Source organism: Oncorhynchus tshawytscha, unplaced genomic scaffold (genome assembly GCF_018296145.1).
Source record: "Oncorhynchus tshawytscha isolate Ot180627B unplaced genomic scaffold, Otsh_v2.0 Un_scaffold_1341_pilon_pilon, whole genome shotgun sequence".
Classification (NCBI taxonomy): domain Eukaryota; kingdom Metazoa; phylum Chordata; class Actinopteri; order Salmoniformes; family Salmonidae; genus Oncorhynchus; species Oncorhynchus tshawytscha.
This window is the reverse complement of record NW_024609828.1, coordinates 1274627-1292011: the sequence shown is the minus strand read 5'-3', so window position 1 is coordinate 1292011 and position 17385 is coordinate 1274627. Positions and strand designations below refer to the sequence as shown.

Sequence of the window (17385 nt, the reverse complement as noted above, 5' to 3'; positions counted from 1 at the left end):
AAACCCTCTACCTCACCCTTCTACCTCAACCCCCTACGTCAACCTTCAGTTTCACCCCCTGCCCCAGTTCAACCCCCCCCATAGAACAGAACATGGACATTTTTCTCCTCTCTTCTCTTCCTCTCTCTCCCCTCTATTCTTCCCAACCCCTAGTTCAGAGGCAGAGATTTTCCAAATTCCTCGAGATCCGGCTTCAAAAGCCAGCACTATGGGGCAGGAATGTTCAGGGGGAATCCTGAACCACTGCACACACACTCGCACACAGACACACACCAGCCCCGGAGCCATGGCCCCTGTGAGCTCTGTAATCACAGGTCTGCTTTGACCTTGACACACACGGAGAAGAAAGGCAGTAATCACCACGTAGCAGGCTGGCTGGTGGTCTCTGTCTCTGGCTGGGCCTGTGTACCTCCAGGCTGCTATGTACCAATGGAGACAACTCTTGGTCCTGGGGAGCCGCCCAGTGACCCTTACACACACTTTGCTGGAACAGCTCCATGTCGGACGGACATAAATCTCCCCAGAATGGGTCAGTGGTGCTAGGGTAGTAGGGCCACCAGCCGGTGGGTTGACCCAGTCCTAGAGGCTTTTTCCTCTCATCCAACCTAGTTAAAAGGACAGGGCTTAACCTAAACTTCTGCAAGGTGAACTTTTTCCAAGGTTGTACAGACTTTAATTATGCAAATCGTCAAAGGTGTGTTAGGCATGTAGGATTCTCCATTGAACATGCGTTTAGTCTAGGAACAAACTCAATCTGTGTCTGGGAGACTGGCCTATAACTATGTCTAAAGTCAACTCATTCCTATGGGCTTCACTGAGACTGTGTTTACCTGGTGGTCTGTGTCTGACTGGAGATGGGCCCTCTCAGTGTAGTGATAGTGAGACTGTTCTCTATACCTCCTTACTAGGAGAGAGAGGCTCTCGGAGGCTGGTGTGTTGCATGTGTGTGTTCGTGTGTGTGTTTTTGCATGTCTGTGTGTGTGTCTGTGCGAATGATGTGTGTGTTAATAAAACCTGAGGCCTACTAGCTCACTAACTCTCTCTGCCTCCTTACAGTGATATTGCCCAAGTTTATCTGCCAAGACATGTCTTTGTAATCTGATCTCACACACTAAAACAGCTTCTCTGCCCAAGACTTCACACAGATGTTTCCCGCCTGCCTCTTCCAGAGGCCTCTCGGACTCCCCGCTGTAAAATGGCGGCTCGGCTGCACCTCACGGTGAGGTTCAGTCTGTCTGAAGACAATCAAAAGTACACTGGTTATTTACAGATCAATCAGCCGCTGGTGTTGTGCAGTTCTGTGTGTAACTCACTGCACTAGTAACTAACCCATCCTGGATTGTAACAGTTCACACAGATCTGTTTTCCTATCGCTCTTTTTAGTCACTTCTCTGTGAAGCTCTTTATTTTTTTCAAGGCAGCGAAGCGTTTTTGAATTCAAAGCGTTTCTCAACGAACTCTCAGAGTGCAACTGAGAGATGTGGAGGCGCAAACTTTGTGAGCGGCGTGGTTTTTTTGATGTACCCCTTGTATCTGACAGGGTTTTTGTCACTCCAGAATCTTCCAACAACGAGCACAATCTGCCCCCCCCATCGTCATTAGCATAACTCAAGCTACGTGGCAAACTTCATTTGAATGTTCAAAGTGTCAACACCGTGTTTCTTTCGTCTGGCAGCTGTCAAAAACCTTGGTGTGTGACAGACAGTATCAAGCGCTGGGGGAAAGTCAGAACCACCAGCACAATCTAAAGACTATATATAGATGAAATGTTGTCATTTTAAGAGGATAGCAGGAGAACAAGTTAAAAGACTTCTGCTTCTCTCAGGAGCTTCAAAATGGAATCTAACGCTTCATCAGGAACAACAATAAACTCCTATTTTCCTTTTAAAAGAGGGTGGAGATGAAACCGTTGTCTCTGTGTGGAAAGTCAGATTGTTCCTCTCACTCTCTCTCTCTGACGGATGCTTTGGAGAACAGTTGCACTGTTTTACATCCTGAGTCTGTCAATGGCCAAAACCTGGCGCCTAGGTTTGATCAGCCACTGTCCTCAAAGGTTCCTTACATCTGTGTGATCGGCGAGGAGCCTCTTTAAAAGCCTCCTCTCCTCACATCCCTCCATCCACCTGTCTAAAGACTAAACAGGCCTTTACTGTACAGAGAGGGATTCAGAAAGAGAGAGATGAAGCGAGGGAGCGATATTATAAATGAGTTATAGAACAGCCCGTGAGAAACAGAACTGAAAGAAAGAATGATGTCTCTCAGGAAAAGGCTTCCATATTCAGCTGGAGTGTTCGATGTGATCCTTCAGTCAACTCGGGAGATTCAGTGAATTTCAATTCGCTATCGCTCACCTGCTCTCACCACCCTGAGCCCCAGACTGCTTACCATCCCAGATCCCACCGCTGCCACCAAATTTTGCAGTTGAAATGGAATTGACCTGGTTCTGACTGATGTCATTGACTTCTATTCTATCCATATGTGTTGAATATATACACAGCTGAAAATAGTTCACTAAGTCCTTTGCCTGACCTACTGTAGTGTAGTATCTACGTCTGGGTTAGCATAGCTAGCGTGTATTAGCCACAACAAAGGTGCTGCCATAGAAAATGGCTGCTCTGCCTCTCTCCACCCCCGCACAATTGCCCAGTAAACCAGGACACCCAATTGCCTTGGTGAAACATACATTAACCTTATAATCACTAAAGCTTTGTCTCCAAGGCACTCCCGAGTTTATAGATCAGTGTAGATGAGCTGTGTATATATCTACCCATCCTCAGGCCTACAGTGGTTCCTCCTTTAAAAGTTGTGAGCTTACACTGCGGGACTTAGAGGTACCCAGCGTCATGGCTTCATTTCTCCAGACCACCACAAGGGGGAGTTAGAGCATTCATTATGCATTTGGGTCCCAAGGTTTTCATATGACCAATCATATTGAGTGGTTCCAATGACGAATTTGACGTAAGCCACCCGTCCCTGGGGCTTTCTTCAACAAAGATGGCTGACAAAACATTACGGTGGAACCAAATGTAAGTTGTTATAACGTCATAACGAGTCAAGCAAAACATGTACAATTGAGAAGAATATGTTAGTTAATGTAGAGACAAACGTTTGTGCATATTTTTGTCATAAAGTTAATTTACGAAAATCGCTATTTAGCAAGTTATCTGACTGGCTAACATTAGCCAGCTAGCTAGCTAGTGTTGTGACAGGAGAATTCATTTGTAATTCGTGTTGTTTAATGTTTTAGGGACTCCTGAGAAAACCAGCAACCCAGGCTGTCGTCTTGTGAAACAGTGGATATAAAGAATCTAGCTAGCTAAAGCATTTACTGCAAATTGAATATACAATTGTGTAAGCTTGCCTTGCAATGCAGCTGAAGTAACATAGCTAGCTAACTAAACTAAACGACATCTCACTTTCATCTGCGTTTATTTTCAGCAAACTTAACATGTGTCAATATTTGTATGAACATAAGGTTCAACAACTGAGACATAAACTGAATAAGTTCCACAGACATGTGACTAACAGAAATGGAATAATGTGTCCCTGAACAAAGGGGGTCAAAATCAAAAGTAACAGTCAGTATCTGGTGTGGCCACCAGCTGCATTAAGTACTCCAGTGCATCTCCTCCTCATGGACTGCACCAGATTTGCCAGTTCTTGTTACCCCACTCTTCCACCAAGGCCCCTGCAAGTTCCCAGACATTTCTGGGGGGAATGGCCCTAGCCCTCCGATCCAACAGGTCCCAGACGTGGTCAATGGGATTGAGATTCGGGCTCTTCGCTGGCCATGGCAGAACACTGACATTCCTGGCTTGCAGGGATTCACGCACAGAACGAGCAGTATGGCTGGTGGCATTGTCATGCTGGAGGGTCATGTCAGGATGAGCCTGCAGGAGGGGTACCACATGAGGGGAGGAGGATGTCTTCCCTCGAACGCACAGCGTTGAGATTGCCTGCAATGACAACAAGCTCAGTCCAATGATGCTGTGACACACCGCCCCCGACTATGACGGACCCTCCACCTCCAAATCGATCCCGCTCCAGAGTACAGGCCTCGGTGTAACGCTCATTCCTTCGACGATAAACGCAAATCCAACCATCACCCCTGGTGAGACAAAACAGCGACTCGTCAGTGAAGATTGGCACTTTTTGCCAATCATGTCTGGTCCAGCAATGGTGGGTTAGGCAACGTTGTTGCCAGTGATGTCTGGTGAGGACCTGCTTTACAACAGGCCTACAAGCCCTCGGTCCAGCCTCTCTCAGCCTATTGCGGACAGTCTGAGCACTGATGGAAGGATTGTGCATTCCTGGTGTAACTCGGGCTGTTGTTGTTGCCATCCTGTACCTGTCCTGCAGGTGTGATGTTCGGATGTACGTATTCTATGCAGGTGTGGTTACACGTGGTCTGCCACTGCGAGGACGATCACCTGCCCATCCTATCTACCTGTAGCGCTGTCTTACGCGTCTCACAGTACGGACATTGCAATTTATTTCCCTGGCCACATCTGCAGTTCTCATGCCTACCTGCAGCATGCCCAAGGCACATTCCCGCAGATAAGCAGGGACCATGGGCATCTTTCTTTTGGTGTTTTTCAGAGTCAGTAGTAAGGCCTCTTTTAGTGTCCTAAGTGTTCATAACTGACCTTAAATGCCTACCGTCTGTAAGTCGTTAATGTCTTAACGACCGTTCCGCAGGTGCATGTTCATTAATTGTTTATGGTTCATTGAACAAGCATGGAAAACAGTGTTTAACTTCTTGACGCACCCATCCCGTTACCGAGATCATTTTCATCAACATCCGCTGAATTGCAGCGCGCCAAATTCAAATTAAATTACTAAAAATATTTAATTTTCATGAAATCACAAGTGCGATATAGCAAAACACAGCTTAGCTTGTTGTTAATCCACCTGGGGTGTCACATTTCAATAAAGCTTTTCGGCGAAAGCATACCAAGTGTTTATGTAAGATCATCTTTCTCAGTAGACAAAATATTACAAACAGCTAGCAGCCAAGTAGATTGGTCACGAAAGTCAGAAAAGCAATAAATGAAATCGCTTACCTTTGATGATCTTCGGTTGTTTGCACTCACGAGACTCCCAGTTACACAATAAATGTTCCTTTTGTTCCATAAAGATTATTTTTATATCCAAAATAACTCCATTTGGTTGGCACGTTTTGTTCAGAAATCCACAGGCTCCACAGACGAAAATTCCAAATAGTATCCGTATTGTTCGTAGAAATATGTCAAACGTTTTTTATAATCAATCCTCAGGTTGTTTTTACAATATATAATGGATAATATGTCAACCGGAATGTAGCTTCTTCAATAGGAAGAGAGAGAGAAAATGGCTGTTCCAAGCTGTTGCGCATGAAAAACTCTGCTGGCACCCTGCCATCCACTGACGCGATGGGTTCTTTCTCGCTAATTTTTCAAAATAAAAGCCTGAAACTATGTCTAAAGACTGTTCACACCTTGAGGAAGCCATAGGAAAAGGAATCTGGTTGATATCCCTTTAAATGGAGGCAAGTCATCCAATGGAACAGAGAGCTTTCAGGAAAAACAGCGCTTCTTTGTTGGATTTTCCTCAGGTTTTCGCCTGCAATATCAATTCTGTTATACTCACAGACAATATATTGACAGTTTTGGAAACTTTAGAGTGTTTTCTATCCTAATCTGACAATTATATGCATATTCTAGATTCTGGGCCTGAGAAATAGGCCGTTTCAATTGGGTACGTTTTTCAGCCAAACATGAAAATACTGCCCCCTACACTCAACAAGTTAAGCCTTTACAATGAAGATCTGTGAAGTTATTTAGATTTTTACGAATTATCTTAGAAATACAGGGTCCTGAAAAAGGGTTTATTTATGTACTTGCTTATTATGTAGTGGAGGATAAAAATAACTGAATGCCTATGGATGTGCAGCCGATCTGTGTATGGACCCTAAAACGTTTGGTTTGAATATTAGTTCAGAACCTATCGATGAACCTCAGCTATCATAGTTGTTGTATCAACTTCAAGTTTGAATGGCATTAATGAAGCCTATGGATAGAGTAGAATATAATAACTTTATTGTGCCAAGGATGCATGTACCGTAGTTATTACCACGCATGAGATTCCCACATTGTAGCCTGTACATTGAATATATTCACTGATCATGTCCTCTTCCTTGGCAAATAAAAGTATGAATCTCTGAGACATTCTTTTTCAGTCATATCAAACTCCATTATTTGAATGATGCAGTGTCTGCATGTATGTATTACAATTATACACTTCAACAGTGTTTACCACTCCTGCTCCTGGGTCATCAATGATTACACATTTAACTTCTTGACGCTACCCATCCCGTTAGCGGGATCATTTTTGTCAGCAACCGTTGAATAGCATAGCGCCACAGTCAAATAATATTACTGACAATTATATGCATATTCTAGTTTCTGGGGCTGAGAAATAGGCCGTTTCAAATGGGTACGTTCTTTAGCCAAAAACGAAAATACTGCCCCCTACACGCAAAAGGTTAACTATGCAAAAGACTAGAAACATGATTGATTTGTAATTCATATATACAGAAAAAAACTATGCATATCTAACTCCCTTCATCTGCATTAATCTGAGGAACCAGGATAGTTTTTCAATGAGATACATAATTTAAACCAGTGGAGAATGTGAAACGCTCTATTGAAAGAAGTTCATTATCCAGGTGTTATGAATACATAATACATTTATTGTAATTATGATAATTGACGATGACGGGACTGGCTTCCTCTCTCACATCAAAACATACCTGCAGATGAGAGACAGGTGGATAGAGAGAGTGCATGATTAAGCCCTGTTTTTCTTTTATTCTAACACGGTCAGTCATCATAATCATCAGGAGGTGAAATTCAAAACTGACCTTGGATCATTAACTCTGGGACTACTACATCTGTCTGTATTTCAATGTAAGCATCTCTTTAATAATACTTCCTGTTGTCCCGACCAAGTGACCTCTTGCCTATGACCATGCTGTGCCCTCTGTGTCAGCCAGTTCAGATGCGGGAGGGGTTCACCAAAGCAGGTGATATAATCTAGAGGATTTAGGGAGGGGGAGAGGGATGAAGTGAAGAAGAGAGATGGTTATTGTGTGTGTGTGGTCTCACCTGGTGTCCACACTAAGTGACTACAGAGTACTTTATGCTGAAAAACAGACACATGAGGACAAACAATAGAAGATAATGTCAATAGAAGATACTGTATGTGACGCAGACACCTATCGGAGTGTACCTGAAACATTTAAATATAGAGGGCTGTGTCTCACCACTTGGTTATTGCAAGGCTAACCCACAGGGAAATCAGAACTTGGCAGCAACAGATAGCAACAGATAGTCCAGTGAAAATGGTTTATGTGGTGTAAATCTGAAAATTAGCAGCGTAAAACTTATGGGTTTTGTAATTAATGCATGTGAGACAGGTTGCATGTACAACAAGACAGGCAGAGATGAAGAGAGAAAAAGAACACAGAACAGTTTAATTACCTCTACTTATGGACACTTTACCCAGCAATAAAGCTTCCACGGCATGTTCCTCGGACAGTGAACATCTGGCAATATCTACATTTTCAACCCCTTGATCAGCTTAGCATAGTAGGAAACTGTATTATGAAATATATATATATATATATATGAATCAGACTTGTATTAGACAACTCTCTTTTCAAACAGGCAGTACATACAGCTCACATCTTATCTTACAGGGGACAACACAATTAAGCACTGCAGTGTTCTGCTAACGGGCGCTATTTGGCTAAGACCACCTGCAGCCATTACATCGCATTACATAGCATTCCAGCTGCAGAGCATATCCTCTATAATGTGATCTAGAGCTCTTTGTGTCTGTCCTACAGTACAACGCCCAGGCTAATGATGATCTAATACAGCTGGCTGAAACGTCATTAGGCTGGTGGCCAGGTAGACATCTCTATTATACAGTATACCCTCTCACTGTCAGACAAGAAAAGTGAAGGGGTAATATCTTACCCCCTAGGAGATCTGTTTCACTTATCCCCTCTTCCTTTCTTGTTTTCTTTCTCTATTTTTTGTTTTACCTCTCTTTCTCATCATCTCTCTCTCTCATCCTCTCTCTCTCTCTCTCTCTCTCTCTCGTCCTCTCTCTCGTCATCTCTCTTTCTCTCGTCCTCTCTCTCATCCTCTCTCTCTCTTTCTCCCCCTTCTCTAGTACTCATAGTTATTAAATTAAACATTCATGGCCTGTCTACTTTGATTAGTCTCAAGCCTGTGAGTAGAGGCTCCAGTCCACCCTGCAGTGTAGCCCAGTGAATTCTAGTTACCCTGAATCTGATCTATGGGACGGAAAACAGAGAGGGAGTTGTCGGGAGGGCGCTAGTCATTTAGATTGAAGTGTGTATATCCCTTACTGCTGTGGTAACTTAAGTACAGCACTGTACGTACTGTATATGCATTAAGAATGCAGCCAGGGAACTTGAATGGAAAGCTTGCAAAGAATCCCAATACTTTTACAATGGATGTGGCTTATGAGGACAGTGATCATTTGACCGTTGTTTGTTCGTTCGGTGTTTTTTGGTCTTGAGTGTTTTGTCTGGGTGCCATCTTGTTATAACTGCCTCCCTCTCATGGGTTCTACACTTTTTGTTTTACTTGTTGCTTGTTGGCACCCCAAATTACAGCCTGTAAAACATTTTTTTGCATATGTTTGAAAATGTTCATTCTCAAATTACCCATGGCTCCCTTTCTCACGGAGGAAAGAAACAAAAGAAAATTGATGGACTTTTTCTCCTGATGATGTTATTGGCCCGACACTTTTAAATGAGGTGGGAGGGAGAACATTTTGGGCTAAGTGGCAAAGGCCTAATCTACTGCATACTGTGCTGAGACAAAAAGAGCTGTTCTGTGTTGGTATCATTTATACTCTCCCCCTTTGAAGTGCGTCCAAATCCCTTTCATTGTGCCCCTGAAAGATTAATTACAGAAAACTAGATCAATCAGTTAAATCCACAACAGGAAAATTATTTTTGGAAAATTTTCTAATACTTGGCCTCTCTCTCTCTCTCTCTCTCTCTCTCTCTCTCTCTCTCTCTCTCTCTCTCTCTCTCTCTCTCTCTCTCTCTCTCTCTCTCTCTCTCTCTCTCTCTCTCTCTCTCTCTCTCTCTCTCTCTCTCTCTCTCTCTCTGTCTCTCTCTCTCTCTCTCTCTCTCTCTCTCTGTCTCTCTGTCTCTCTCTCTCTCTGTCTCTCTCTCTCTCTCTCTCTCTCTCTCTCTCTCTCTCTCTCTCTCTGTCTCTCTCTCTCTCTCTCTCTCTCTCTCTCTGTCTCTCTGTCTCTCTCTCTCTCTCTCTCTCTCTCTCTATCTCTGTCTCTCTCTCTCTCTCTCTCTCTCTCTCTCTCTCTCTCTCTCTCTCTCTCTCTCTCTCTCTCTCTCTCTCTCTCTCTCTCTCTCTCTCTCTCTCTCTCTCTCTCTCTCTCTCTCTGTCTCTGTGTCTCTCTCTCTCTCTCTCTCTCTCTCTGTGTCTCTCTCTCTCTCTGTCTCTCTGTCTCTCTCTCTCTCTCTCTCTCTCTCTCTCTCTCTCTCTGTCTCTCTCTCTCTCTGTCTCTCTCTCTCTCTCTCTGTCTCTCTCTCTCTCTCTCTGTCTCTCTCTCTCTCTCTCTCTCTCTCTCTCTCTCTCTCTGTCTCTCTCTCTCTGTCTCTCTCTCTCTCTCTCTGTCTCTAGTCTCTCTCTCTCTCTCTCTCTCTCTCTCTGTCTAGCATTGTTTGCTCTGTTTTTTTGTTATGGAAGTAGTTATCTTTTTGTTTTCTCATGATTTGGTTGGGTCTAATTGTGCTCTCTCTCTCTCTCTCTCTCTCTCTCTCTCTCTCTCTCTCTCTCTCTCTCTCTGTCTCTGTGTCTCTCTCTCTGTCTCTCTGTGTGTCTCTCTCTCTCTCTCTCTCTCTCTCTCTGTCTCTCTGTCTCTCTCTCTCTCTCTCTCTCTGTCTCTGTGTCTCTCTCTCTGTCTCTCTCTCTCTCTCTCTCTCTGTCTCTGTGTCTCTCTCTCTCTCTCTGTCTCTCTCTCTCTCTCTGTCTCTCTGTCTCTCTCTCTCTGTCTCTCTCTCTCTCTCTCTGTCTCTGTCTCTCTCTCTCTCTCTCTCTCTCTCTCTCTGTCTCTCTCTCTCTCTCTCTCTCTCTCTCTCTCTGTCTCTCTCTCTCTCTGTCTCTCTCTCTCTGTCTCTCTCTCTCTCTCTCGAACTGAATATCTAAAGAAAAATAAAGAGGAAATTCGGCATGCTAACAATGTAATGGTAGGAATAGTTTGGGGCTCTCCCTAGTTATCAGTCAATCAATCAACCAAATGTCTTTATAACGTCCCTTTTACATCAGCAGAGGTCACAAAGTGCTTATACAGAAACCCAGCCTAAAACTCCAAACAGCAAGCAATGCAGATGTAGAAGCACAGTGGCTAGGAAAAACTCCCTAGAAAGGTAGGAACCTAGGACCAAACCTAGAGAAGAACCAGGCTCTGAGGGGTGAAACCTCTCAGTTTGTCATTACAGCATGTCTGCCTACTGAACGTTCAGTACATGCTCTGTGTGTGTTTGTGGGCATGGAGGAATGGCTAACCAAACGTTTTAAACTTTGTAATCAGACTATGGTTTTCTCCAGTGTAATTTAGCTCCAGACAGCCCTCTCTGTGCCTGACATAGGGAGGGCTGGTGTGTTTGATGTGTTCTGTCTGTTCTTTCAAACCCAGCTGGGCCTGGGTCTAAAAGTCAAGGGTGGTCAATTCTGGTCCAGGAGGGCGGAAGTAAATGTCGGCTCAAGCCCAGATTTATTAAGACACCTGATTCAGATAATGATGGTCTCTAAAATGAATATGGTGATTAGTTCATTTGAATTAGGTGTGTTTGTGCTGAGCTGGAACACAAACCTGCAGCTACTGCATACCCTAAGGGTTACGCTGAGTTGGCCACATGTGGTCTATGGTGGCCGTGATCTTTTTATTAGCCAATAGGGGGCGATGTGTGTATAATTACTCTTTGGTCAATTAATAGAAGCTCTTGTCCAGAGCCACTTACAAAAGTGTATTGAACCACATCCTCTCTTTCTTCCTGTTCCTCCTCCTGTTCCTCCTCCTGTTCCTCCTCCTGTTCCTCCTCCTGTTCCTCTCCCTGCAGGTGACGGTGGTGCTTCAGGAGTGTGCGATGAAAATGAAAGGGCTGATGCCAGCTGAGCTGCGACAGGAGCTGGAGGACACCATCTCCTCTCTCAAGTCTCAGGTAGGAACAAGTCCTGCATGGGACACTATACACAGGACACTCACAGCCTATATCTAACTCACCAAAATCAACTAATCCACATATCAAATAACTATCAAGATCTTGGTTAGTTGATTAATGTGTTAGTGACCTAGAGTTGTTGACCCCTGACCTATATGGAGTAATACAGACCGAGGTCCCTGTACCTGGGCAATACACTCCATACATCTCACCTTATAGACCTGCTTTCCTTTTCAGTGTTTCTTCAGATACCAACTATGAACAGTTTTCCTTTGCTGCCATTTTCTTTTCTACTTTCCTCCCTCTCTACATATTGATAGAAACCATCCCAGACTGAAGCCACACTTAGTCTCAATGTGAGTGTCAGCATTGTTTGTTTGATTCCTTGGCCGTGATGAGGGGAGATCATATGGTGGTGTAGACCAGACACCAGAGCCCATAGACATGGCTTTGGACCGGTCCACTTTGAAGCTCCCTCTCTTTCTCTAGGCTCCATCAGATCACACACAATTATTATTATCAATTACACCCCGCGTTTAACCACATTAATACTGCCGCCCAGCCGCCGCGGACAGTCTCCTATTAGTTTAACTGGGCCTTGTTCGACAAGAAAACTGTGGTGGGCGGCGGGAGGGACGGGAATTTCGAATGTAAACAATAGGCCTTTCTGTGTCGGGCTGTGGTGGAGCGGGCTGAGGGAGAGGGGGGCCCCACTAACCAACCAACAACAACATTTGGAGGGGGCCCGCATTTCTAAACTCAAACTGGCCCCAACGCCTGGCTGCTTTGGATAGCTCCGGCTGGATCTCTTTCCAGTCCTGCCACCACAAGCCTCTACCATCGGATATGTTTATACGATGTAATTCACGACCAGAACGGCCTCCCTTTTCATTGAGGATGTCTTGGGTTTTGCACATTACGACGCATTATTTTACTGAAAGAAAGAGTGACTCCATGGCATCCGACCGCAGTTCCGTTTTTGCACACTGGTGCTGTTACTCCTCTGAAAGAGGCAGCTCCGCCTCTCCAAATGAAACGCTAAATCTGTTCCTGAGGTTTCCATCCAAGAGAATGGAATGTACCATTGCCTTCCAGTACAGTAGTTACACATCAATCAATATTATAACCTTTTTGTTTCATTTGATCTAAAGAGAAGGATTTTTATTTGTTTTCATTTGTTGTGGAAGACAGTAGTATGTACAGTGCCTATAGAAAGTCTAAAGCCCCCTTCAAACTTTTCACATTTTGTTGCCTTATAGCCTGGAGTAAAATGCTTTCAAATCGTTGTTTTTCTCCATTGATCTACACATCTACCCCACAACTTCCAAGTGAAAAAATGTTAAAATCGATACAAAATAAAACTGAAATATCTTGGTTGTAGAAGTCTCCACCGCTTTCTAATAGCAATCCTAAATTAGCTCAGGTGTAACCAGTCACCTTCAAAATCACACACCAAGTTAATTGGCCTCCACCTGTGTTGAATTGTAGTGATTCACATGATTTCAGGATCAATTCAGCAGTTCCTGTAGGTTCTGGGTATAAAAAAATTCTAAGGCCTGAATATCCCTTGGAGCACGGTCAAGACGATTACTAAGAAGTACAGTAGAAGGTGTATGGCACCACCAAGACCCTGCCTAAATCAGGCCGTCGCTCCAAACTGGATGACCGAGCAAGTAGGAGTCCAATGGCAACTTTGAAAGAGCTACAGGCTTTTATGGCCAAGACTGGTCAAAGTGTGTATGTGACAACAATATCCCAAGCACTCCACAAATCTGCCATATAGGGTGGCAGGTTGGAAGCCATTATTCAAGAAAGCCCACCGGTTTTGAAGTAGGCAAAGTAGCCATGTGGCAAAACGTTTTGTCTGACAAAACTAAAATGGAACTTTTTGGCCTAAATGCAAAGCGTTTACATTTGGCCAAACCCAATACCCATCATACCCGCAAACCCATCACCCAAAGAACACCGTCCCTACTGTGAAGCATGGTGGTGGTAGCATCATGTTATGGGGAGGTTTTTCATTGGCAGGTTCTGGGAGACTAGTCAGGATCAAGGGAAAGATGAACAGAGCAAAGTACAGAGAGATCATCACTTTTCTCACTTATCAGGATAGAAGGGGCAATGAATGAAGCAATGTACAGAAAAGTCCTTGAGGAAAACCTGCTACCCTCTGCAAGAAAGCTGAAACTGGGACGGAAGTTCCCCTTTTCAGCATGACAACGACCTGAAGCACACAGCCAAAGCTACGGTGGAGTGATTAAGGTATAAAAAGGTAAATGTCCTTGAGTGGCCCAGTCAGAGCGTCCCACCTAAATTTAATTAAAAATGTAAGATTGAAGATTGGTGTCCATCTATGCTCCCAAAGGAGCTTGACAGAGCTTGAGCAGTTTTATAAAGAAGAATGGTCAAATATTGCCAAATCTAGGTGTGCAAAGTTGGTTGAGACCTAACCCAACAGACTGCTGTAATGGCTGCCTAAGGTGCTTCCACCAAGTATTAACTCAGGGGGGTGGAGACATGTCCAATTATGATATTTAAGTTTTGTATTTTTAATAAATACTTTTTTCACTATAAAAAAAAATGTCCTTAAGTGTAGAGTATGGCGTGTAGATATATTTGTAAAAATGCATGAAACTGAGGCACTGACAAACAAAATGTGAAAAAGTTGAAGGGGGTGTAGACTTTCTATAAGCACTGTATGTAGTTAAGGCCTGATACTGCCTCATCTAACCCTTTGGAAGTTAACTCTTTCACTGTCCCCGTAAAGTACTAGTGGACAAGCTTTACTGACCCCATGTCTTGGATTCTCATGGTTTCACTACTGTATCAAAATCCTAACCTCTCACCTATAATCTCACTCAGTCGTTTTACCCCCTAGCCCCTACTCCCGTATGAATTACTCCCTAGCCCCCTACTCCCCTATGAATTACTCCCTAGCCCCCTACTCCCCTATGAATTACTCCCTAGTCCCCTACTCCCGTATGAATTACTCCCTAGTCCCCTACTCCCGTATGAATTACTCCCTAGTCCCCTTCCCGGTATGAATTACTCCCTAGCCCCCTACTCCCCCCTATGAATTACTCCCTAGTCCCCTACTCCCCTATGAATTACTCCCTAGCCCCCTACTCCCCTATGAATTACTCCCTACTCCCCTATGAATTACTCCCTAGCCCCCTATGAATCCCCTATGAATTACTCCCTACTCCCCTATGAATTACCCCTAGTAGCCCCCTACTCCCTCCCCTATGAATTACTCCCTACTCCCCTATGAATTACTCTCTAGTCCCCTACTCCCCTATGAATTACTCCCTACTCCCCTATGAATTACTCCCTAGTCCCCTACTCCCATATGAATTACTCCCTAGCCCCTCCCTACTCCCCTATGAATTACTCCCTAGTCCCCTACTCCCCTATGAATTACTCCCTAGCCCCCTACTCCCCTATGAATTACTCCCTAGTCCCCTACTCCCGTATGAATTACTCCCTAGCCCCCTACTCCCCTATGAATTACTCCCTAGTCCCCTACTCCCGTATGAATTACTCCCTAGTCCCCTACTCCCGTATGAATTACTCCCTAGTCCCCTTCCCCCCCTATGAATTACTCCCTAGCCCCCTACTCCCCTATGAATTACTCCCTAGTCCCCTACTCCCCTATGAATTACTCCCTAGCCCCCTACTCCCCTATGAATTACTCCCCCTACTCCCCTATGAATTACTCCCCCCTACTCCCCTATGAATTACTCCCTACTCCCCTATGAATTACCCCCTAGCCCCCTACTCCCCTATGAATTACTCCCTACTCCCCTATGAATTACTCTCTAGTCCCCTACTCCCCTATGAATTACTCCCTACTCCCCTATGAATTACTCCCTAGTCCCCTACTCCCATATGAATTACTCCCTAGCCCCCTACTCCCCTATGAATTACTCCCTAGTCCCCTAATCCCCTATGAATTACTCCCTAGCCCCCTACTCCCCTATGAATTACTCCCTAGTCCCCGACTCCCGTATGAATTACTCCCTAGCCCCCTACTCCCCTATGAATTACTCCCTAGTCCCCTACTCCCCTATGAATTACTCCCTAGCCCCCTACCCCTATGAATTACTCCCTAACCCCCTACTCCCCTATGAATTACTCCCTACTCCCCTATGAATTACTCCCTAGTCCCCTACTCCCGTATGAATTACTCCCTAGCCCCCTACTCCCCTGTGAATTACTCCCTAGCCCCCTACTCTTCTGTGAATTACTCCCTAGCCCCCTACTCTTCTGTGAATTAGTCCCTAGCCCCCTACTCCCCTATGAATTACTCCCCAGCCCCCTACTCCCCTATGAATTACTCCCTAGCCCCCCCCCTAAGCCCCTATGAATTACCCCCTAGCCCCCTACTCCCCTATGAATTACTCTCTACTCCCCTATGAATTACCCCCCCCTACTCCCTATCCCTACTCCCCTATGTATTACTCCCTAGTCCCCTACTCCCATATGAATTACTCCCTAGCCCCCTACTCCCCTATGAATTACTCCCTAGCCCCCTACTCCCCTATGAATTACTCCCTAGTCCCCTACTCCCCTATGAATTACTCCCTAGTCCCCTACTCCCGTATGAATTACTCCCTAGCTCCGTACTCCCGTATGAATTACTCCCTAGCCCCCTACTCCCCTATGAATTGCTCCCTTCAACCCCTACTCCCCCTACTCTCCAATGCTTGCCCCCTATTGCCTTAACCCTTTTCTATCTCAACCCCTTCTCTATCACTCTACTCCTATACCCTCTTACTGAGCCCCTACTGTGCATTGACCCCTGACCCCCTACTGTGTGTGTTGACCCCTTACTCTGTGTTGGCTGCAGGTGAACTTCCTCCAGAAGAGAGCTTCTGTGTTACAGGAGGACCTGGATGCCTGTCACAGCAGGAGGTAAATGTCCTGTAACGTGACTGTGATCGAGGCCTGGCGGTGGAAGCCTTTGATGTCTCGTCCATCCATCATGCTGTCAGAGACACTGGATGTGTTTATGGAAAGCATCTATACATACCCTGTGATGAGAGTGGCCATTCAAATAGTCTGCTGCTGCCACCTGGGACAATGCTGTGATCTATCTGGGTGAACATAGGAGGCGTCGAAGTCACTCAAATTACACCACCCAAACCCAACTCAGTCATTTCATTTACTACATTGATTTGACAGGGACAATGCACATCAATCAATATTTCTGTAAATGTGCCAGATTTTCCATCTGTAGTCCCGGGCTGGTAGTCAAAACTGAATCTTCTCTATCCTCTTTGAGTAATATAATAGACTGTTGAGAGATGTGAAGTTCATGAAACATGTGCTTAAACAACCCTCCCTTTTCTCTCCTGTCCTAAACCCCTCCCCTCACCCAATCTAGGTAACCATGGACTGTTCTTCCCTTGGCCACACCCATTATCCGGACATGAAGAATAAGACAGTCTATCAGATGTGAGAATCATCGCCATAGTTACCAGGCATCACACATCTGTCATGCCATGGGTGCACCAATCAGTTGTGCCAGTTATGTTGGCCACACCCACATTGTTTTTAACCACTATGGATTTGTACATATTTATTCACTGTCAGATTTTTTTTCACATTCCCCGTTAGAAATCAATCATTTTTCATAACTTTTTGTGGATGTTTAATGTGCGTACTATCCATACATACACTATAAATACAAAATGATGTGGACAACCATTTAAATGAGTGGATTCTGCTATTTCAGCCACACCCGTTGCTGGCAGGTGTTTCAAATCTAGCACACAGCCATGCAATCTCCATAGAGAGACATTGACACTAGAATGGCCTTACTAAAGAGCTCAGTGACGTTCAACAATTCAGTTTGTCAAATTTCTGCCCTGTTAGAGCTGCCCTGGTCAACTGTAAGTGATGTTATTGTGAAGTGGAAAAATCTAGGCGCAACAACTGCTCAGCCACAAAGTGGTAGGCCACACAAGCTCCCAGAATGGGACCGCCGATTGCTGAAGTGCGTTGCATGTTCGTTGGGAGCTTCATGAAATGGGTTTCCATTGTCGAGCAGCCACATACAAGATCACCATGCGCAATGCCAAGCGTCGGCTGGAGTGGTGTAAAGCTCACCGCCA

At 44.8% G+C, this 17385-nt stretch overlaps 1 protein-coding gene across 1 annotated transcript in view; it reads left to right on the top strand.

Annotated features, from left to right (window-relative positions):
* The window catches only part of LOC112242699 (centrosomal protein of 112 kDa), a 156606-nt gene extending 139517 nt beyond the window's left edge, over nt 1-17089 (top strand). Inside the window, 3 exon segments of the mRNA XM_042319193.1 lie at nt 11168-11269; nt 16119-16183; nt 16656-17089. Of these exon segments, the coding sequence (XP_042175127.1) occupies nt 11168-11269; nt 16119-16183; nt 16656-16659 (171 nt within the window). The 3' untranslated portion in view covers nt 16660-17089.
* Nucleotides 17090-17385: the final 296 nt, after the last annotated feature.